The sequence below is a fragment of the Molossus molossus genome, unplaced genomic scaffold, assembly GCF_014108415.1.
Source record: "Molossus molossus isolate mMolMol1 unplaced genomic scaffold, mMolMol1.p scaffold_m16_p_10, whole genome shotgun sequence".
Taxonomy (NCBI): domain Eukaryota; kingdom Metazoa; phylum Chordata; class Mammalia; order Chiroptera; family Molossidae; genus Molossus; species Molossus molossus.
The window spans coordinates 56,055,010-56,079,662 of record NW_023425345.1 but is presented as its reverse complement, the minus strand read 5'-3'; the positions used below and the strand labels follow the sequence as shown (position 1 = coordinate 56,079,662).

Genomic DNA, 24,653 nt, shown 5'->3' with positions numbered 1-24,653 from the left:
ACTCATTCATTATTTAAATATTCAAAATTAATCTCTCTGATTTACTTTCTACACTATGTATGTTGAGTTTTCATGGTAACTGGAAGATGGCATTGTGGCAAATAAGGTTATTAATCGCACAGTTTCATAAAACAAGAACTCAATGTTCTGAGGACATAATAACTTTTAAAAAGAATATTTTATATGTTGCAAATAGAGATTTAAGTTCCTTGGAAAATGGCAGAATGAAATGTAATATCACTGTGATTCTTCAACCCCATAAATATCAGCAACAAGGATCACTTTATATACAGGAATAATAGACTGTTTTCATACTTTAGAAAATAGGAAGAACAGATTACAGGCAAAGATAGTTACTATTTCCAGTTTTGAACCTGTGAATGTATTACTATTTGTAAAACTCTTTCTCCTTTTCTCTAGGTTTTGCCAGCAACAAATAATTTCTGTACCTGCTGGATAATATTACAGTTCAGCCTTTTTAAAAAGCATTGCTTTTCCAAATCCTCTGGCTTCCCCCAACCACAATTTTGTATTTTTTCCTTTTTATAGGATCTGTGAATGCACCGAAGCTGAGGCAGAGATAATTCTGCAGCTGAAGAGTGAGCTCAGAGAAAAGGAATTAAAATTAACGGATATTCGTCTGGAGGCCCTCAGCTCTGCTCATCATCTCGATCAGATCAGGGAGGCCATGAACCGGATGCAGGTCAGTGCTAACGCCCAAACAAGGAGCAAACTGAAGAGATTGAAAATATGATTTATCTCCTCCTCTTAGTTATTATAAACACCAAATCTCGTCGTGAATCTTTTTTGGAAATATGCTCTGTTATAGTCTTTGCAACTGTTTATTTTATTTATTTATTTATTTATTTATTTATTTATTTTTATCCTCATCCGAGGACATTTTTCCATTTTTTGTTCAGATAGAGTGGGAGGGAGGGAGGGAGAGAGGGAGGGAGAGAGAGAGAGAGAGAGAGAGAGAGAGAGAGAGAGAGAGAGAGAAACATTGACGTGAAAGGGACACATCGAGTGGCTGCCTCCCACACAACCAACCAGGGTCAGGGCCAAACTGCAACCGAGGTACGTGCCCTTAGCAGGATCCGAACCCAGTTCTCTCTGGACCGCAGGCCGATGCTATAACTGCTGAGCCAAACTGGACAGGGCGAGTCTTTGCAACTTTTTTAAAAAACTATGTTTCTATTGATTTTTTAGAGAGAGAGAGAAACATCGATGTGTGAGAGAAACATTGATTGGCTGCCTCCTGCACGCCCCCTACTGGGGATCAAACCTACAACCCAGGCATGTGCCCTGACTGGGAATCAAACCAGTACCTCCCAGTCCATGGGTTGATGGTCAGTCCACTGAGCCACACTGGCCAGCTATGCAACTTATTTCTTAATACCGAATGGAGAAATCTTGGATGTTGGAAGTGGGGAGTGCATACTGACCAGTTGCAAAAAAGTTATTTAAACTTGTGATTGGATTAACTTGGCAGCTAAATGTTTCTAGAGACAGTTATAATCCTTGCTTCTTCACTTTCCCATGATTTACCTTTATGTTAGATTTTGTTCTGTTCTTTTGAAATCCGAATTTCAAATACCTTTACCTATTTTCTATTGAAAAACAAAAGTAATGAGAAAACTATAGAAATATAACTCAAGCTTTCTAAATACGAAAGTAGAAGTGATGTCGAAAGCCATCTGTAGAAGCAAAGCTTTTGTATTTTTTTAGAAGCATCTGAGGGCTAATTTCAGAACCAGTCTGTGCTCAGACGAAGTTCTCGTTTTATTATTGTAAACCAGTAATCACCTGGTACCATAGATGACTGGAGGAAGAAAGCGCATTGATGAGCAGATTCACCTGCCACTTTATATCTTCATCAAAAGGCTTTTGTTGTCTTAGAGAGCTAGTGCCCCATTTTGAAACCACAAAAACTTTTTCAGATGTTGGTTAGGATTGCGAAGTAATTTGAAATCATGCTATTTGCATCATTTTGCTCTGATTTTCAGCTCTCTGTGAATTTGGAGTATTACAAATGTCATTATTTCCTGTGAATCTTTAACAATACTTTTAAAATGAGGCATGTTATGGAGTCTTCAATTAGAGTATTCTTAATTCAAATGAGACCATATCGTGGAAGACTCAAGAATATGATATATTCAAAAGTAATCATTAAAATTCTAATGATGAGTGTGTCTATATTTGTGAATACGTGAATATGTGTATGTGAGAGACAAAGAAAAGATTACTTTTCTTTCTTTGGGAGGAAATCTGTTTTTATAATTTATATTTGTTTAACATAGCACCACATGCTTTACTTACTAAACAAATGCATTAACTCTGATAAAAGAGATACCATCTTCTCAATCAAGCCTGTCCAATTTTTTTCATGTTTCCTATCTTCACAAAAGAATGAAATTGAAATACTGAAGGCTGAAAATGACCGGCTGAAGGCAGAAACTGGTAACACGGCGAAGCCCGCTCGGCCACCCTCCGAGTCCTCCAGCAGCACCTCCTCCTCCTCCTCGCGGCAGTCACTGGGGCTCTCCCTGAACAATCTGAACATCACGGAGTCAGTCACCTCAGGTGATTGTGTGCACACACCTGCCCGAACCAGAGCATGCCTGAGACTTCGGGGGAGGGGGGTGCAGGCATTCGGAGAACCTTACCCCCCACCCTACTCTCACTCATACCCTCTTGAAATGTAAACACTAATTCTCAGAAGTAGTCCAATTTTTTCCCTTGTAAATGTATTCTGTTTTGTTATCATCTTTAAAGTACCTACCCTGGGAAAGAATGAAAGACTTAGGGATATGGTTTTCATATCATTTTTTGAGAAGTATTTTTTCCATGATGACAAATAGAGAGACTTGATGATCGTTAGTACTCATGAATATAATACGAATGACCCCACTTTTATAGTGCTGGGGGTGTACAGAGCCTGTGGACAAGTGCATCAGGACCTATTCCTAAATTTGACTAGAAGATCCTGCGTGAGGTTGCCGAGAGAGAGCATAATGAGGCTGGTCACTCAGTCTGCAGCTCTATTAAATTTTCAACAAACAAGAACGCCTTGGATTCTGCTATTGTATTCAGTGGTACTAAGGATGGAACAAGGGTACAGTTTCATTCAATTGTAAATAGAATGATGTGACATAATGTTGTCTTAATAGCTGATGAACTATTCGATTATGAAATATAACCTCCCCGATGGCATTGCGTTATTTTACGCCCGCAAGCGTTCGTTCAGGAAACATTTACATGCATATCTGTGGTAATTGCAAAGCACAGCCACCAGATGACGCTTGACAATCAGTAATATTCATGTTCCTGGGTAACTGGATTCCATTAGAGAACTGAGAAACTTCACGAGTTGGCTTAAATTACACTAAAATATCGAAGAATATGATGACAGAAATGAAGAAGAGAACCGGAGACACCACAGGCTAATATGGATGACATTTTTAATCAGTCGCACCTCTTGTTTCGTCAGAATTTTAAATATTGTTAGAGCTGCCCTGAATGTCCTACATGTGTACTTGCTTTCTTCTTATAAAAAGCAAGTAGAAACTCCCTGAAATTCAGAAAAGTAATGTTCATATTAACATTTGGTGGGGAGACTGGGGAAGGGAAATTAATTCTGAGACTAAGTATCAGGTAAAACAAATACCAGTAGCCAAGAAGCAACAGAGAGAAGTCATAATAAATCAATTTACAAATCAATAGGTAAAATAAAACTATGGAAATATGGTAATAGCTTGAATATATGAATTGTCTCTAAGGTTCATCCAGACGCTTAGAAAGATGCTTAAAAAGAAAGAACAAAAACTTCAAATATGTAGAATCGGAGAATCCTGGAAGATATCCTAGATGTTGACTTGTTGGTGATGAACCTGACAGGGAAGTGATGTAGGAACCACACCTAATGGCTCTCACTGCCTGTGTGTGGTCCAGGGCTCGACTCCCGACTCCCGAGGGAAGACAAGAGCTGGTCCCTCACAGGACAGCTTAATGGCAGGATTTCACTGCCTGTTACATAGTTTTGTTTGATCCTAGGGAAATATGATAAGGTTTGAAGGGAGTAAGGTTAGTATTAAAGGTAATTTAGAAAGAACAGCCATATAAAAATGAAACTAAAATTTATGTCCAGGAAAGACTAGAACTCATAAAGATTACATATAAAATTAAAGAAATCAGATTTACAATTTCTGTGTTCACTGATATTGCCTTCATATTATTACATATATATATATATATATATATCTTTATTGTTGAAAGTTTACCTTCAGTCTTGCTTAATGAGTTAAAATTGGACATCAAAAGAGTGTTTAAGCTGGGACATTTTAACAGAAAAACTTTCTAAGGTTCATAATTAGTTCTTAAAAAAAAAAAGAAGACAGTAGGTAGGAGAGAGGATAATGACAGAGGTCCCGTTCCTGAAACATACCCTCAGGTTCCATAGATCCAATAAAGACAGAAGTTTGAAAAACCTTTTTTGGGGGTGAGGGTCAAAATTTTCACTTTATTATAACCAGAATGACAGATATTTTTATTCTTCCCTCAAAATGGTTGCAAAGGACCCTAACTAACTTTCCAATAAAAAACAAAACAAAACAAAACAAAACAAAACACAGAGGACCCTTAACTCAAACTTTTTGTTTTTCCTTGGAGTTGTTTCTTTGGGTGAACAGCCTGTCATATACTAGGAACAGGGGGAGACCCAGAGTTAGTCATGATGTGCCTCTCATCGTCAATAGAAGTAGTTAGAATAAGCATATGGAGAAAAGGCATAATGGAACAGCTGAATTTATTTAACACTGAGAATAAAGTGCTTTCAAAGCATAATCTCTCATGCTCTCAGTAACTCATAAAGCAGGTGCAATTTGAGCCCCATTTTACAGATGAGGCAATCAAGACCTAGGAAGGTGACTATAATAATGTGTTGAAGATCATACAGCTAATAAGTGGCAAAGCTAATATTTGAACCCAGTGCCTGAACTTTCAACTACTATATTCATTTTGCTTTAAGTAGCCATGTAGAAGAGAGCCAAGGAGTCAGTCGCTTATTTGTTGGTGAATATTTACCCTGCTGCTCGCAGGAGACATTTTATATTTTAAGTATAGTTTTTAAGAATAAGCATGACATAAAATGAAAAAAATATCTTCTAAGGCAAACTTGAGCGCACAAGTGGATCAGAAATCAGATTAAACTCCTATGGACTACTAGGTTGTACATGATCAGGCCCTGACCCACTTCAATGTTATTTCATACTCTCCACTCTCCCCTTAGTCTCTATACTCCTACCATCCCAAACATCTCTGTATTCCTTAAACACACTTAACTCTTTCATCAAGACTTTTGCATTTGTTTGTGTTGATTGGACTTCTTTCCCTAGGTCTTCATTTGCATAGCAGTTCTCAGACTCCTGGTCTTAGCTTTAAATACCACCTCCTCCAGGAAGCCTGCCAAAATGACCTATCGGTCTAGAGCAGGCTCCCTTCACTTACTCTGTTTCACTGCCCTGTATTTCTTGAACTTAACATGTCATGAAATTATCTTATTGAGAATGTATATTATAAAAGAGTAGGAAATTCACTATCCTTCTCACTTTGGTTTTTATTTTCAATCCCCAGCACAGCTTCTGATATATTTTATGTGTAATAAATATTTTTTAATATCAAAATTTATGAGTAATTGAGCAAATTACTAAAAATTTAATTTGGTCATGAGCTATAAGAAATGTAGGTGTGAGCAGCTACTAGTAAGCTGCTGTGAACTTCTAGAATTAAGAAGACACTTGAGGAAGAGGTTCATTTTTTAGTGGGATAAGTGAAAAGGTGAGACACTCTGCAGATGTTAATCTGGTAAAATAATTACATTCCAGTAAGGAGACAATCTCTGATGATTAAAAAAAAGTCTAGCAAAAATCTTCATAGTCCTCAAATTCTAAATGATTTCTTTTTATTTTGTATGATGGTCCGAAGGGATTTTCTTTACTTCTTCCTTTGTAAAATTGCATATTCCTAATTATTGAGATAATTGGAACCAACCATTCCATTTTCAGAAGCCATTTGATTAAAGTGTTGCTTCTCTGATGGTACAATGACAGCCCTTGTTTCTGTAAAATTACAGGCAGAGCAGAGAGTCCGCTGTGCCCGGACACATGTGCTCTCCAGCACGTACTGTTTCTTTTGTCCCACAGAACACTATCTTCATGTGAAATGTGGCTCTATAATAACATCATTGTCAAAGGAAAACATATATTTGGGATAGTTTGACAATAATTCTCCAAATTGGACATTAATCTTATATAATATATTTTGAAAATTATCTTTAATGACATTTAAGGACTGGTGCTTTGAAGGTTAGCTAGCTTTATTATGCTTCTGTATGTCACTCTTAGCTGATTACTAGAAAATCCTATTCTGGCTTTGAAACTGTAAGAGTAAAGAGTACAGGAGAGTGATAATTAATATACTTCTGAAGGGAAGTATAATGCCACGGTTGAAATTGAGTAACAGTGTAGTAATGACAGATACAAGGTAAGCAGTGACATAGCTGGATATGTGCCAAATTTCTGACAATAATTTCGGCTGGCAGTCAGTCTCAGCACCTTTGCATTCCTAAATTTTATGGATATTGAGTTTGGATATTTTAGGTTAAATTGAAAAATCAGATTGCTTTTCATTTTGTCACAGTTATAATGGTAACTGAATATTATTCAGACCAGTGTGTAATAAAAAAGGAAACTCCTGATTTCCTCATCTAAAGGCCGTGGCCCAACTCTTGGGTGAAGATCTCTAGAAACTGAAATAAAATCTTGATTGAAAACTTTAACCCAACCACAGTAATTTATCTTCTTGAAGGCTGAAGATTTTAAAATCAATTAGGATAGAATGGGAAGCAGAGAAGCTAACCATTCCCACTGAAAGTTATAAAATGAACTGAGGGAGGAAGCAATGATAACAGACATATCTGAGCTAATGTAACTCTACTGTATCTGTGTTTATTTTTTAATTTGGTAGATATTTTGCTAGATGATGCTGGTGATGCAAATGGACACAAAGATGGACGCAGTGTGAAAATTATAGTCTCCATAGGCAAGGGCTATGGCCGAGCAAAGGTATTTCTTTCATCTTAAATTCTTTATTACTGAAGGCTGGGAATGACCATAAATCAAATGTATCTTATATTTGAATATTTGTTCTGATAGACATGCTATCAGCAGTACTTATCTTGGCATTACCTGAATGTATTACAGAAGCATAAAAGTCAGGGACTGGGAAGCAATGACGTCATCAAACAGGCAGAACTGTGTCTCAGTACACCACGTCCGTTCACTGAGTGCAATGTTGATCGTCAGCCATCCTCATTTCTAGAACTTAAGAAAAACGCATTTCCTTCTTTGTTACAAATATCTTGTCTAAAATATTGTTTGGGTTTCACTTGTAGACCACAGGTGACATTTATGATATACAGTAACATGTTGCTATAGCTGTCAATTTGGTTTTTGTACAAAGAAGGGACTATTATCTACATAAATATTCTAGACACTGGAAAGATGTGTTCTCCTGAGCTCAGTGTGGTTAATTCCTTTGATGCGACTTGGGTGCATCATTTTTAAGTGAGGTCTCAGCTGATAAGGCAAGTATTTTAATTTTTCTGGAATCAAATATTGCCTTCAAATTGACAATGTCATTCTGATGTTAGCCCTTTCTTAAAGCTGAAAATAATATTTCAAGCTGAAGTTGTATTTGAGTGGTCAAGAATAAACATATGTAAGAATCTAAATTTTTTTCAGTCAAACAGAAAAAAACATTATACTTCAGAATTTTTACACTGAGCAAATATTCTGAGAGTCTCAGTGTCGTAAATGTTCTGTTTTCGCGGCAGGTGTATGCCTGGTTTCCTGACGGGGGTCTTCCCGTGAAATACTAGAACAGCCTTAGTGAAGCTTAAGCCATCTCAAATGTAAAACCAGCTGTTTGTAAAGCATTGTATGAGTGTCCGTTTTAACTGGATTACAATAACACTGGACAACAAGCTTTCTTTTTCAAAATAATTCTAAAAGACAGTGTTTTTGAATATTGAAAGTTGTCTTAGTCTTCTTGGGCTTCCATTACAAAATACCATAGATGAGCTGACCTCAACGACAGAAATGTGTGTTCTCACAGTTCTGCAGCCAAAACTCAGAGTGTCAGCTGATTTGGTTCCTGGTGAGGGCTCTCTGCCCTAGCTGCAGACCTCCAGCTTCTCACCACGTCCTCACAACCTTTCCTCTGTGTGTGCATTGGAGGAGACAGAGCTCTCGTGCCCATTTCCAAGGCCACTGATCCCATCAGCAGAGGCCCACTTCGATGGCTTAATCTAGCTCTACCTCCTAAGTATCCATTTCCAAACACCATCGCCTTGGGAAACACCGACATTTAGTCTGTAACAGTAGTGAAAAAGATCACAGTGGTTTTGTTGTGAATTTCTCCACTTTTTGTTAAAGGTATTGGATTCTTAATCAGGTTATATATCTAAATAATGGCGATAAGCATTTACCCTTATAGAGTTAGATGTTACTGGTGAAGAAATTGAGGCTCTGAATGGACTAAGTGGCTTACCTGTGGTCACATTTATTAATTATGTGGTCGATGTTGTGTGTTGAAGAATCCATCCATGTCTTCAACACCTGACTCAGTTATTTGACTACATCTTAAGGACGAAATAGTTGGTGACTAGAACAAAGATTGTAATATATTGGGTAATTATATCTACTGCTGTCATGATCACTATTTCACATAACCATTTGTCATAAACAGGTTTCAGTTAGGCTATACATTTTAAATCGTTTACTTTTGCAATATATGTATAAATTCCTCAAATTCTCATCCTACGAAAAGGATAAATTTGGAACCATTATTTGTATTGTAAAGAGATTCTTTGCTTACAAAAATGAGTCCTGTTCATTCCCTGGCAAGTCCTTTGAAATTGTGAATTTTCTGACCAATTCAAAATGGGACCTGTTTCGTAAGTATGTGAATGCAATATACCATGGCAAACTTATTTTTAGAGCTGGGTTAGATTTTGGAGATAATCTAAGTTAATAAATGAAGAAAATCTTGACAAAGATAAGATCATAAAAATAGTAAGATGAAGTTTTAGGACGCATATGATATAGTTCTATTCCATCTCTATCACCATTTCCTTCCGGCCAAGCTGCTTCTCTGCAGGAATGCACCCACTGCATTAAAACGGAAGACTATTCCCTCCTGGCTCTTTCCCTTCTACTGAACAGGTCATGAATTAGTTTTCCTTGACCATACCATCTCATCTAATCTCCTATTTGTTTCTGTTGCTATTACTGTCTCTCTCTTTGGTTGGTTGGTTGCTTACTTTGTTTGGGTGTGTTTTGTTTTACATAATTTCACTGTGTGTATCTGTTACTATAAAACCCATAGGTTTAATAAATATTTAGTCTTAATCATCACTACATCAGTACATTTAGTAGAAATTATAGTAATAAGACAAGACACACAGTTGGGTTTTTATCTTGTTTTATTGTGTTCCTGTTTAGGATCAGAAGTCTCAGGCGTATTTGATAGGATCCATTGGTGTCAGTGGAAAAACCAAGTGGGATGTCTTAGATGGTGTAATCAGACGTCTCTTTAAGGTAAGTTGTGCAAAATATTCTGATATTAATTTTCAAATGTGTTTCATTTGGATACTTCCCTTATCTTCAATAGCATAGATATATTTGCTTTTACTCTCCTTCATTTCAAATATCAAGGAAAGCTTTCTGTCTTTGTGGTGTGCAATATTAATAGATCTATATTACCCATTTCTAAAATTCTTGACAGCTAGCTTCATATCCCCATGAGTTTTGTATTTTTTGTAGATGGGTTGAACCTCTGTTTTGACTCTCCTTTTTGGTGTGTACCATTTAGGAATATGTGTTTCGAATTGATACATCCACTAGCCTTGGTCTGAGCTCTGACTGCATTTCTAGCTACTGCATCGGAGATTTAATTAGATCCCACAGCCTAGAAGTGCCTGAGCTGCTGCCTTGTGGATACCTTGTTGGAGATAATAACATCATCACTGTGAACCTGAAAGGTAAAAATAAAGATGAAAAGAAAAGTACATTGTATTTATTTTAACCAACATTTCTTTCTTTCTAAAGTTTTCCTTCATATTTCCTATTTGAGAACAATGTTAACCACTTCGATAGTTTTGTTATAAAATGAGCTGTATTTATATTTTAAACACAAAAATACTACTTAAAACACTAAAATCCAAGAAAATGAAATTCTTTGGCTCTGAGGATGTGAAACTTGGAATGTAATTTTGAAAATTCTCCAGGGCCTACAAAAAAGGAATATGATCTAAGGAATTTCAAGTTTCTAGGTTTCTTCCATTATCATTTTTCATGTTGAGAGGATTCAAACAATGTGTTGTATATTCCAAAGTAATGCATTCATCACTATATCTTTAATTTTTAAATATGTGTACCCAATAAATATCCACTGGGGATACAGAATGGAAGTTAAGAATCAAGAGTGAGAAATTCTGTTTTCTTTGCTTTGGATAATGTGATTAATTATAGGCAAATAGAATATCTAATTTATACTTGTCTCCATAATTCCTTGTTCATACATGTTAAAGAATCAGGACACATCTTCATAAACTATGAGGAATGTGCCAATATTTGATTTTATGATTAAGGTAATTGAGTATGTAAAAGGAGGTACTGTTTCTCTTCCTCTTAATGCCTTGCCAAATATCACAACGTGTGTTTTCCAAAAGCTTAAATGACTATACAGCTGGGATGTGTAATGAGAGCTAAATGAAAATACAGAGGAGAAACAGGAAGAAAAAGAGAAGAACACACTGACACACATGTATTTTATATTTTAATCTACACATTTATTTTTAACAAAACCACCACCTTCAAAGGGAATGAGACTTTATGGTAGAATTTATGGCAATGCTTCCTTCTCTGTCTGGAAGCTTGAGTGGGAAGCATGAGGTAGACGCTGGGAGGAGCCTGGACCAAAGGCAATGACTGGCTTTCATTTGCATGTTCACTCTGTCTTACTCCTCACGTTTTCCATCCGAAAATGGTAGCATATGTTTGTGGGGTAGAAGTGTCAAGGAAAGTATTTTGCAAGGATTTCTTTGCTATAAGGAGCAAAGCTTTGTTGTGGGTTGACACTAAATTTTAAATTATATCTTGAGTAGACAATAAGGCAAGCTGTTTCCTTTGTTTCTTCCTTCAGGGGTAGAAGAAAACAGTTTGGACAGTTTTGTTTTTGATACGCTGATTCCTAAACCAATTACCCAAAGGTACTTTAACTTGTTGATGGAGCATCACAGAATTATACTCTCGGGACCTAGTGGTACTGGAAAGACCTATTTAGCAAACAAACTTGCTGAATACGTGATAACCAAATCTGGGAGGAAAAAAACAGAGGATGCAATTGCCACTTTTAATGTGGACCACAAGTCAAGTAAGGTAAGTCACAAATTCCTACCAGAACTGCTACGGTTTATCCATAAGTGTCTGAAGCAATTAAGCATTAGGATTGTGTAAAAGTTCTATATTGTGCATGGGAATGTACCCATCTCTTTGAGTTAAACTAGTATGTGTTAGTTGTCTAAACTCTGCTGCATGACTTTGAACAAGACTGCTATTCCGTATTATTAAGTCATCACAGGCATTGGGAATATACAGAAGAACATGACAGAGTCCCTGTTTTTGGATTTCTCTTAGGAAGTATTAGAGTAGAAAGAGATCCATGGAAAGTGCTGTAGATGCAAGAGGTAAAAATAATTCCTGGAGGAATCAGAACTTTATAAAAAGTCAATACTTGGTCTGGGTCTTAATAAGTAAGTAGGAATTAACTGAAGTATGGCAATAATGGGGATTTGGGTGTTCTTAAAATATCCCAGGCAGAAATTCTGGGAGCTGCAATGCCCACATCATATTTCTATAGGATTTCTGCTTAGGAACCTTAGGAAGTTGAACAGTATTCCTTTTTAGCATCAGCTAAAATCTCATGTACCAAAATAGTCAGCTTGAACACTCTCAAATTTTAAATAGGCATGACAGGCTATAAAACCATGCTAGAACTTTCATATATTCTGAGTAAACTAAGAAATTCTAGAAAGAAAATAGTTTATGCCTAACAGTAGTCTTTGCCTATGACTATTCATTACATTCTCAATTAATTCAACCTAAGGTTCTCTGTGGAAACTGCATGTGTTATGAACAGTCCCTGAGGGAGTCCACATAATGCTGGGTCATATTATTTTTCCAAAGATCATCTGGTTAGATGATCTGAACTGACCCAGACTCTCAGAAACCTCAGACCTGCAAATTTTCAGAAATAAACATGATTCCCAAAGCACCCAAAATACACTGGCATCTTGAAACAAAGCATACATAGAGCTTAGTGAACAAAAAGTTCTTAATGTTGTGGACAACTATATGCTAACAAACTGAACAACCTAGAAGAAATGGAAAAATGTTTAGAAACATACACCTTACCAAGAATGAATCAGGAAGTATCATAATACCTGAGCAGATCAACTGCTAGTAAGAAGATGGAATAGGTAATAAACAAAATCTTCACGTGAAGGAAAGCCCAGGACCAGATACTTTACTGGTGATACTTCAAACATTTAAAGATAAAATAACAATGATCCTTCTCAAACTTTTAAAAATCAGAGGAGGGAACACTTTCAAACTCATTTTATGAGTCCAGCATTATCCTGATACCAAAACTAGAAATGGACACTACCAGAAAAGAAAACAAATTGAATTTAATAGCACATTAATGGGATCATTTACCATGATCATTTACCATGATCATTTACCATGATCCAAGAATAGTTCAACATATGCAAATCAATTATGTATTACAACATATTAACAAAATGAAAGAAGTGAATCATGCCCTGGCCCGTGTGGCTCAGTTGCTTTGGCATTGTCTTGTGTATTGAAAGGTTGCTGCTTCGATTCCAGGTAAGGGCACATGCCCAGGTTGCATGTTCAATTCCTGGTAGGAGCAGGCAGGAGGCAGCCTATTTATGTTTCTTTGTCTCTCCCTCTCCCTTCCTCTCTCTCTAAAAATCAATAAAAATATTTTTAAAGAATCATGTGATCATTTTAATAGATGCAGAAAAAGCATTTGACAAAATTCAGCATGATTAAAAATTCTTAACACATTAGGCATCTAAGGAATTCATCTCAACAAAATAAAGGCCATATATGACAAATCCACAGCTAACATTATACTCAGTGATGAAAAGTTGAGGTTTTTCTCTAAAATCAGGAATAAGACAAGGGTGCCCACTCTCACCGCTACTATTCAACATAGTACTAGAAGTCATCAGTACAGCAATTCAACAAGAAAAAGAAATAAAAGGTATCAAGAATGGAAAGAAAGAAGTAAAATTTTCTCTATTTGCAGATGACATCATTTGATATAGAGAGAATCCTAAAGATAAACCAAAAAAACACTTAGATATAATTAATGAATTTAGTAAATTTGCTGGATACAAAACTAACATGCAAAAATCTGTAACATTTCTATATACTAACAATGAATTATTCCGAAAAAGAAATAAAGAGATTAATCCAACTTATAATAACATCAAAAACAATAAAATTATCTATGCTATACATCTGAAATTGATGTGAAATAATATTTAAGTAAATTGTAATTGAAAAATATAAAACAATATAGTTCAAAAAAGAGAAGAAGACAGCCCTTTGAAGAAAGATATGCAAAAAGAGAATGCTGTGTGAAGATGGGAGCAGAGAATGGAGTTATGCATCTGCAGGCCAAGGAATACCAAAGATTCCTGGCAAAACACTAGGAAGTTTTTTCTAGCAGAAGCTAGAAAGAGGCAAAGAAGGACTCTCTTACAAGTTTCAGAGGGAGCATGGTCCTGCCAACACTTTGATTTTAGACTTCTAGCCTCCAGAACTATGAGCCAATAAATTTATTTTGTTTCAAGCCAATAAACAAACAAACCCACAATAAAATACTTATAAATAAATTCAAGGAAGATGAAAGATTTCTACTCTGAAAACTGTGACAATGATGAAAGAAGATACAAATAAGTGGAAAGATATTCTGTGTTCATGGACTGGGAGAATTTATGATACTAAAATGTGAGTATCACCAAAAGACATTTATGGGTTCAATGAAATCCCTATCAAGTGTCCAATGGTATTTTTTACAGAAGTATAACAAAACACACTTAAAATGTATATGGAACCACAAAGACCTTGAATAGTCAAAGAAATCCTGATTTCAAGCTATACCACAAAGCTATAGTCATCAAAACCTTATGGTACTAGCATAACACACACACACACACACACACACACACACACACACACACCAATAAAACAGAATGGAGAGCCCAGAAATAAACCCAAGCATATATGGTCAGTTAATACCTGACAAAGGAGCTAACAATATTCAATAGATTAAAGACAGCCTCTTCAGTAAATGGTGCTGGGAACACTGGATAGTCACATGTAATAAAATGAAACTGGATGCATTTCTTATGCCACTCACAAAAATTAACTTGAAATGGGTCAAAGATTTCAATGTAAGACCTGAAACCATGAAGCTCCTAGAAGAAACATAGAAATAAAGCTTCTTAACATGTGTGTTGGTAATGAGTTTTGGGGTATGATATTAAAGCACAAGCAATAAAAATAAATAAACAAGTGGGACTGCATCAAACCAGAAAACTTTTGCACAGGAGAAGAACATCATCAAAGTGAAAAGACAACCTATGGAATGGAAAAAAATGTTTGTGAATCATATATCTGATAAGGGGTTAGTATTCAAAATATTTAAAGAACTCACAGGACTCAGTAGCAAAAAAATGTAAAAATCAATTTCTTTAAAAAATGGGCAAAGGATCTGAAGACATTTCTCCAAAAAAGATATAGGAAAAGCCAACGGTATATGAAAAGATACTCAACATCACTAGTCATAGGGAAATGAGAATTAGAACCAAAATGAGGTATTGCCTCGTGCCTGTTAGATTGCATTATCCAAAGGATGCGTGGAAATAGAGAAAAGGGCACCCTTTTGTGCACTGTTGGTGGGATTGTAAAGTGATATAGCCTGTATGGAAAACAGTAGGGAGAATCCTCAAAAAATTCAAAAAATAACTACCATGTAATCCAGCAATTTCACTTCTGGGCATATATTCAAAGGAAACAAAATCACTAACTCAAAAAGATATCTGCACCCCCATATTCATTGCAGCATTATTTATAGTAGCCAAAATATGGAAAGAATCTAAGTATCCATTGATAGATGAAGGGATCAAGAAGTTGTGGTATGTATATGTGTGTGTGTGTGTGTGTGTGTGTGTGTGTGGAGAGAGAGAGAGACACACACACACAGAGACACAGAGACAGAGAGAACAGTGCAAGTAGCAAATGCAGTGTATTGCCTGTAGTTATTAATTATAGTCCTTGCCTCCCAATGAAGATTTTTAAACAAATACACACAGACCCATACACACACACACACACACACACACACACACACATACACACACACATGCACACAGCTATTTGTTCAAAATTGTCTTATATGTGTTATTCAAAGAGAACAATGATGCCACAAAGCACGATGGGATTTCTTAAATATAGTACATGTATTTCAAATATTTCTTTAGAGTTCAGCACTATTCAAATTGTGATTGAATCACCCATACTCATTACAACTAAAGAGACACATGGAATCTGAGACAGAATATTTGACCCTAAGAAACAGGAAGAACACAATTGTTTTGTTTGCTGGCTTCAGCCAACATTGTTTAATGCACACTGTGAATTCTGGGTCTTCTCATATCTTTATTTAAAAGGCTTTTAACAGAATTGTTTTTTCTTTTCAGCCAAAATGATAAGAGGTTTGATATTTCTTAGTCATCCACAGTGTGGTTTTTGGTATTTCCTCAATGTGGATGACACAGAATTATTTAGAAGTTGCTTTGTTTAAGAGAAAACAAGTGGTTAGAACATAGAAGAACATGCAGGAAGCGGCCAATCGATATTCTCTCTCAGTGATGTTTCCATCTCTCTCCCTCTCCCTTCCTCTCTCTCTAAACAATAAAGAAAAAATAATTTTTAAAGGAAATAGAAGACTAGATTTATTACAAGAAACCAAGGCATTTTGATGAAGTTGGGTATCACTTAAAATCAAGTTTTAAATCAGACTGGCTTGGGTTTCATTAGAATGTGGTTTTATTACACTAGAACAAAGGTAATTAATGAATATTAATTATAAAATTAGCTTTATCCCCAAATCCACTCTTATATATATAATTTCTTTTTATTTCAGTTAAAAATGTGTTTAGTGCTTGGAGCTGTTCTTATCAGCATTACATGTGTCCTTTAAAATTTTTAATCTAATATTTCCAACACTCTTATTTTCTACTATTTCATAATAGAATAATTGTGCCAATTACTAGGTCAGTGCCATTTTTGTTATTACGAAATAAGGAAAAACAAAGCATTGCCAGGAGTGTTTGCATACAACTAATGATGGTCAGAAACAGTCAAAGAAAAACAAAAACAAAAAAAATGGACAAATCACATGTATTCGGCATCAAGAAAGTACAAAATACAACTAACAAATTTGGTTTGTTTGTTGTCTTCCTGAAAGCTCATAAGAATGAGCTTTCAGTAATGCTGGATACAGAACAGTCACCAGAGAACTCGGTCAATTCTTGCCAAATTGTGAGAGCATCTACATTGGTGTTTTGGTGACTTGTTTTGTTTTGTGTGTGGGGGTGGGAAGTGTGGTGCGAGAACGCTCACGAAGGAATAGGGGTGACAAAGTGAGATGTGTGAGGGATCGCTGCTAACGGGCAGCTGTGAATGAGGCATAAAATAATAAATCCTTTCCATGAAAAATGGAGCTTTCTGATTGTTGCTGTGCTTTTTACTAAGCCATAGACCACACGGAAGAGATGAAGCCAAAAGGCACTTCCTGATTCCAAAATATCAAACAATAAACCATCAAAAGAAAAAAAAATCTTTTCATGCTTTTGGTACGTCTGTATTTTGCATTCTGTCCCGCCTCTCACTCTGCAAGCCCTCCTTCGAGCGGCCAGCTGGAATATTTTGATTGAGAGCAGGACACATAAACAACTATAATTGGTGACATTCGATACAGTGGGCCCGAAAGACTAGCGATGGGTTTAGTGAAGAATATGTGGCCATTTGAAGCCACCTGGAGTGTTAGGTGGGGAAAGATTAGAAAACTGGACTTGGCAGATTCATTTTCAGTGTGCCTAGAATCAAAACCAGAGAAAGCAATGATCAACAGCTTTTATATAACTACTTTTCTCTGGGTATATTTTCAAAGTATGGAATTCATCTCATCTTCAGTGTCCACCTGGTAAATAGACCTGCCTAATTTGATCTTGCACATGAGACTTTTAATGCTAATGCATCATTACTTCCATCTAAAACTTTGCCCCCAGTTAAGCTAAGGTGGGAGTTATGAAGTGATTTCCAAAAGGTCTGAAAACTCTTAATTTATATGACAAAATTATTTGTGTATGCTGATTTCTACTTATGAATGTTCCATAGCTTTTATTAGACGCCCAGGGAGATCTGCTAGTCTACTCCCTGTCTCAAGATCAGAGCGAACCATAATAGAATCTAATGGCCCTACTTTTCCAAAAATCATCCAGTGATTTCTTAATTACCAAATTCAATGCCCTTTGCTTCTCTCTTTCTCTCTCTGCATCCTTATGTATAGCAAATTGCTATAGTTTACCTCCCCTTTCTAGAAACTATTCTGATTTTCCTTCCTACTAGAAGGCTCCTTCTTAGTTTCTTTCACTGACTGCTCTTCCTTCACCTGCCAGTAAGTAAAAATATTCCCATATATTCTGTTCTCTCCCACCTGTGTTCTCACCTGGGTGACTCCCTGTTTCATCTTGTGTTGACTCCACTTTGAGCCATGCCCCCTCCCTTTCTATCAGCTTACAAACATGTTTATATTACCACAGTAAATATATATATTTAGAAATGCCAATCTCAACTTTGAAAAAAATATCCTGTCTGTCTTCCTCCATCCATCTCCACTAGACCACCCTCCCACCCACATGGACACTATTCATCACTTGGACCACTCTAGTTATTTTCTTACTGCTTGATTCACATCTTACATTCAATTTCCCTTCTCTCTCTTCCTGTCTTTATCCTTTCACCTCATGGAAAATAGAGTATCTTTTCATAATTAAAATCAGACCACATTAAAATTATGCAATTTTTCTTCACGTTGCTTTCTGCACTAGATAAAAAAAAAAATCTCCCCCCATTGCTCCTGTCTGTATTGAGTCCCATAGTGTGTTTTGGTTTCAACAAACTCTGTATTCTTTTGACTGGTTTCTTTTTCTCCTTTACAATACACTTTTCACACTTTGAGATTATGACTTTAACTACATTGCTCAGATTCTCAGCACACCCAATGTCTTGTCATCACCAACAGGAATATCCCAGTAACCTTACTAAACATTCAAGGTTGCCCACTTTTCTTTCCAATTTATTTACCACAATTTGCATTCACAACACGTATACAACTGGTGCTTTCCTACATGGGTATCAGATGTTTGGTTTCTGCCTTTGATTGTTCTTCTCCCTCTATTTGGAAAGCTCTTCCATTTTTAAGCACCAAAAATATAGCTCAACTCTAAAAATAAAGGGTTAATAACAGTAATATTGTCACCAGAAAGTCTTTTCCAGCAGCTACCAGTGATCCTTATGTTCTCTGAACAAAATTTTTTGCTTTATACTTTTTCGAAGTAATGTATTTTTACCATGAATTATAGTTATATACATATACACAAGCCTAACCTACTTTTCTGGGCACTATGCTTCTTGAATGCTTTTTCACTTATAATTAATCATTATATCCTTCATATTTATGTTTCTTTTAATAAATAAACTGCTTTTCCCTGCTGAAAAAAATATCAATAGTTCAAAGTTGCTTATATAGTAAAATCCAAATTCCTCTGAATGAATTCAGAGTCTTCTCTATCTTCCCTTTCAGGTGACCACCACTGCCAGGCATCCTTTGTTTTGCAACAACAGAATACTTATTATTTTCCCAAACACGTCACATACTCATACCCTCCAGCTTTTCCTCTTTATTCTTTGGACTGCAATAGTTCTCCCTGCCTCCTTCACCCTGTTGTTCTCTGAACCTTAAGTCTGGGTTAGACGCCTCTCTTAAGTTCCCCTATAGTGTTTTTTGCATTTCACTTATCACACTGTGTTGTGATTTACTTGTTGACCTGCCTTTCTGTTTATCAACTCTAAGTTCGTGGAATACAGACACATTCTCTAAATCCTTGGTGCAAGAGTACTTGGTACATAGTAAGTGCTTGCTAAAGGTGTGTTGAAGGGATAAAAAACTGCATTATTATCATTTGGGATTCTACTCATTCTTCAAGATCTATCTCAAATCCCATCTCTCTGTGAAGTCCATCAAGACCATCCAATTGGAATTAATCTTTCTCCCTCCTACAAGCACATCACTTCCTTAGCCTCTTTTATGAATGTTTCACATTGCATTTGTGAGTTCATCAGTTATATGTATGCCTACCACCCTTCCAAGCTCAGGCTTCACCTCCTCCAGAAAGCTTTCCTTGACACGAACCAGCTAGGTGTACTCTCCTCCCCTGACCTCTCATAGCTGCTAATACACTATGACATCAAATGACTTACATATTTAAATTTCAGTCCCTAAGGTGACAACTCTTAAAGTCTATGGGGGAAGACAGTCTGAATACTTTTTTTTAAAGCCCTGTGCCCAGAACAGCACTTGATTCAGTTCATAATAAATGTTAAACTTCTTTGAACTTCCTTGAACAGTGCTTCATTATTTCTGTACACCCCAAGGTGGGATCTAGGGCTATGAACATAGTAGATAGACAGTGAGTATTTTATAAATAAATGGATGACTCAATGTAGCTAGATTATTGATATAAATAAGATAAATGAAAGTCTCCAGACTATTTACCATTTAAATAACTTTTTCTGTAATCTCTGATTTTGGCAATATTTATTCTATGTGATTGGCTCAATATAAGATAAATACTGTAATAGTTCTTTAACAAATTTTATATTTGAACTTGAATATATTACTAAGTGCCTCAAAACCCTGGTTATTGTCATTTATCCCTTTCTATATTTAGTTTTAGAAGGGGTATTACAGACAGAGGGAGTTGTATCTAGGGTGAACAGTTCACACATTCACCTGGATGCCAGGAAAAGGGATCATGGAATTGTTTTTAGCCCTGAGCAAGACTTACAAATTGAAAATGTTACTGTAAATATGCAAATATTACAGAAATGTTCTTACTGATTAAGATAATTCTAAGAAACCTAATTATGTTTTATGTTTTTGGCCTACCCATCTGTGAGAGCAGCCAATCAGTGAACTGGTTATCCTGCTTAGATTCAAAGCTACTCGGAGGAATAATGCCTGTAAATGAAACAGGAAGCTCAACAAATGCTGAATGCTAATATCCATTGACTCAGTGAAATATGACAAATTTTGTCTTTATTTACAATTATAGCAGTTGCATACTGATTATAAATAAATACATAAATAAATACCCATACTTTTATCTAAATCTCAGGGAGACACTTTCAAATGCACCCCATTGAAATTAATTGGAATTAAAATGTTTAAAGTATATGTTGAAATGTAGGGGGGCCATTTTGGAGTTAGTCTATACTTGTAATCATAAGGTTTGCTAAAATCCACTTTTACCATTGAAATTCAAAAACAGGAGTAAAATCTCAATATTTGTAATTTATCCTAAGGACTCATATCTAGAACTCTTGTTTTTTTTTTTTGTTTTGTTTTGTTTTTTTTGTTAGGGGAGAAGACAACCAAGAAATATGTGTTGGTGTTTACAGTTCTATATTTGTTTTGGGTGTTTTGTAATAGCTTTGTAGAATAAGATTCTATATCAATAGAATAATCTATGAGTTTTAACCAAAGATATAGGATGGAAGACAAAGTCTGCTATTCTTAAAATATGAAATTCTTGCCAATGGTGTAAATTTATCACTGATGTGTTTGTTTTCTTTATTTTTTGTAAAGGAATTGCAACAATACCTAGCTAGCCTGGCTGAACAGTGCAGTGCTGACAATAATGGTGTAGAGCTCCCAGTTGTAATAATTCTCGATAATCTTCATCATGTGGGCTCTTTGAGTGATATCTTCAATGGTTTCCTCAACTGTAAATACAACAAATGGTATGCTTATGAAATAGTTTAATGATGAAACAAAAAAATTGGGATCAAATTTGTTTTCTTATGACTTTATATCTTTTAAGACCTACAACAGATGTCATTAAATGAGAAGACTTCATTAATATTATACATTATTCCTAAAAAATCTCTATGTATTTCAGACGAGATCAGATGTGTTCAGGGTATGGCCATAGACTCTATGTATTCCATAGAAAATCCATTTATTCATTCAACAACCTTTTCCCAGGCATGTTTATGGAAACATGATTTACCTGATGATGTTAGTTAGCTTCAACAGATGTGCAGAAGGCCTCAGAGACGATGTCAATAATAGAATCAGGAAAATTAAGAACTAGAATAAGGTTCTTGAGCTCTTGTTTCATTCTTAGTCCACATCAAAGTTTAAATTCACCCTTCCTGTAGAGATAAATTTAATGTATTCTTATATACCTCTCTCCATTACCGACTCTTATTTTTAACTATTAAAAATGAAAAGGTTAAAATAGGGTATAAAACATCTGTAAACCTACTTACGATTCACTAGTATGGCCTCTAAAAAAAGAGACATATATGTGCAATAACATAAACATTAGTTTTAATAATGCAAGTATTCCAATTAATCTCTACTAGAGATTTTAAAACTTTTAATATAGATCATCATAAAATAAATACTGAAACAAAATACAGATTCTCTTATGCTATTAAGAACCTTGCAAATGACTATGAAATAATAAAAGAGGAAAAAATAATGAATTTGATTATAAGCATGAGAATCATAAGATATTAGAGGAGGATTAGACCACCGTGATTATTCTGTCTAATCTTTTTATTTTATAGATGAATGAACTTAGGCTCAGAGAGGGGAAATGATTTGCCTAGAATTCAAGAGCTGAAATTAGAACACCAAATCTTAATTTCCAGTTCAATGATCTTTGTTGTTCTGTACCTAACATTAATTACCCTTTTAAAACCTAATTATAAAATGGAATAATCATATTTATCTAAATTGTTTTCTAAAACAATTTAATATGTTAATCTATTTTACCTTCAGTATATCTGCATACTCTACTCTCTTCTTTTCTTTCTATCCTTTTTTTTTGCAGTCCATATATTATTGGAACAATGAACCAGGGCGTTTCTTCATCACCAAATCTAGAGCTGCATCACAATTTCAGGTAAAGATAAACGGAATACTTTGTTTTTTGTTTCTTGGAGGGTTGTTTTGCATTGTCTTTTTCTGTTTTCTTTTGGTTCTTGTTTTTCCATTGACAGACCCTGCCTGTGGTGACCTCTGGTGTGAAAATAATTCTCACTTCTTAAGACTCTCTCTCCAGCAGGCATTGTGTGATCCTCGACCTGTAATCAGAAGTGTTTCTTTAAAAGAAAAGAAATGTTTTTCTTGCTCAATATGTCACTAGCTAAAGCAGAGCACTCTTCTAAGTATGAGGAATGTGAAGAGAGTTCCTATTTCAGGATCTGTGCTCCTCCTGCAGAAGAGTGCTCAGCATGGATACTCCCACTCGCTTCTGATGCACAGCGTCCCTTTAGCTCAAAAAGAAGAGTTAGTTACATAATAGCTGTAATGCTAATAGACCTCTTAGCCCCTTTGATCATTAAAATGTGGCCACCAATTGAAATTGAAACTCTCTATTGGAAAGAGAATTTTTATGGGCTTAAAATTTAATTATGTAAAGATTTATGATGCTTCTTTCTTTTTGTAGGTGGGTACTATGTGCAAACCACACTGAACCAGTGAAAGGCTTTTTAGGCAGATATCTTCGGAGGAAACTGATAGAGATAGAAATTGAAAGGAACATACGCAATAATGACCTAGTCAAAATTATAGATTGGATTCCTAAGACATGGCATCATCTCAACAGTTTTTTGGAAACACACAGTTCTTCTGATGTTACCATTGGTGAGTTCCAAAACTGCAATATGCCGTTTTCCAGGAACTGAGAGTACGTGGTGAAGATGGCCAGATTGGATGGTACAAAATAACAAGTGAAGCTTATGTTTTCCGGGCTTCCAAAGATTTGTTTTCTTCCTTTCTCTTCTGAAAGTTTGCCTTCTTCTGAGCTTTGGATCTCCAATTTGTCTGGCTATGGTTTACCAAGATATTACTGAGATCAAATATGTTTAATATAGAAAGATATTCTAAAACTCAGATAACCATTTGAAATAATTTATAGCTGTTTAGAGTACCTTTTTATGTTGAAAACAAATTTTAGCTAATGGCTCATCAAATATAGTTGCGAGATAAGATTTTAGAGATAACTTAGGTGTTTTGTTGATAATATATTTTATATTTTTCATGAAGACAAAATTGAATTATTTCTCTTTAGTTGGCTTAAAGAGGTTTCTTTTGAATAGTGCTTCTTAAGTTGTATGTCATAGAAGTCCCTTTCCCATTGTTATGGATCATAAAGCCATACTAAAGACACAGTGTAGATTAGAAAAATTAATAACATGTTTTATACTTGGCAATTTGTTTCAGCACAAGTTTCATTATTTGTAAAATGGGGCAGGTTGACTAGATTATGGCCTTTAAGTTTTCTCCTAACTCTACTATATTATGTTTTTGATTAAGATTTTAGTGTAAAAAGAAAGGAGAGTTCAATGGAGATTGGGTCTTCGGTAAAATATGCTTTAATAATAATCAAGCTGGCCAAGATTGAAGTTTTTTAAGAATCCTGCAAAAAGTATATTACTTCCTATCATATCATGTCTAAGTATGCGTTTAGATTGTTAAATATAATTATTCTCAAAAACGTTTTGTTGTTTGTTTCTTCTCAGGTCCCCGACTTTTCCTTTCTTGCCCCATGGATGTAGAAGGTTCTAGGGTGTGGTTCATGGATCTCTGGAACTATTCGTTAGTACCTTATATTCTGGAGGCAGTAAGAGAAGGTCTTCAGGTATAGTATTGATTTTATTTACTGTTTCAAAAACATCATTAATTTAAGCACAGGAAAATATGCTAAACATTATTAGTCATTAGGGAAATAAAATTTAAAAAACCAGTTAGATACCACTATACACCTATTGAAATGGCTTTAAAAGCTTTTAATGACAATATTAACTGCTGGGGAGAATTTGGAGCAACTGAAAATCTCATATGGCTGGTAGGAATGCAAAATAGTTCAGCCACTATGGAAAATAGTCTGACAATTTTCTCTAAAGTTAAACATACACTTGTCAAACAACCCAACAATTTATTTCTCAGCATTTTTCCTGGAGAAATGAAAATTTATTGTTCACACAAAAATCTATACATGTTTAGAGCAGCATTATTCATAATCATCAAAAACTGACAAGAATTGAAATGTCCTTTAGTGAGTAAATGGTTAA

General features: G+C 35.4%; 1 protein-coding gene across 3 annotated transcripts in view; it reads left to right on the top strand.

Moving 5' to 3' along the window:
* The window catches only part of NAV3 (neuron navigator 3), a 332,922-nt gene that overhangs the window by 296,373 nt on the left and 11,896 nt on the right, over positions 1-24,653 (top strand). For all 3 annotated transcript variants that reach the window (XM_036251933.1, XM_036251934.1, XM_036251932.1), the window contains 10 exons: positions 550-703; positions 2,409-2,583; positions 7,024-7,121; positions 9,561-9,656; positions 9,931-10,099; positions 11,263-11,498; positions 21,154-21,308; positions 22,409-22,480; positions 23,027-23,223; positions 24,102-24,220. In XM_036251933.1, the coding sequence (XP_036107826.1) occupies positions 550-703; positions 2,409-2,583; positions 7,024-7,121; positions 9,561-9,656; positions 9,931-10,099; positions 11,263-11,498; positions 21,154-21,308; positions 22,409-22,480; positions 23,027-23,223; positions 24,102-24,220 (1,471 nt within the window). The remainder of the gene's footprint in view (positions 1-549; positions 704-2,408; positions 2,584-7,023; positions 7,122-9,560; positions 9,657-9,930; positions 10,100-11,262; positions 11,499-21,153; positions 21,309-22,408; positions 22,481-23,026; positions 23,224-24,101; positions 24,221-24,653) is intronic.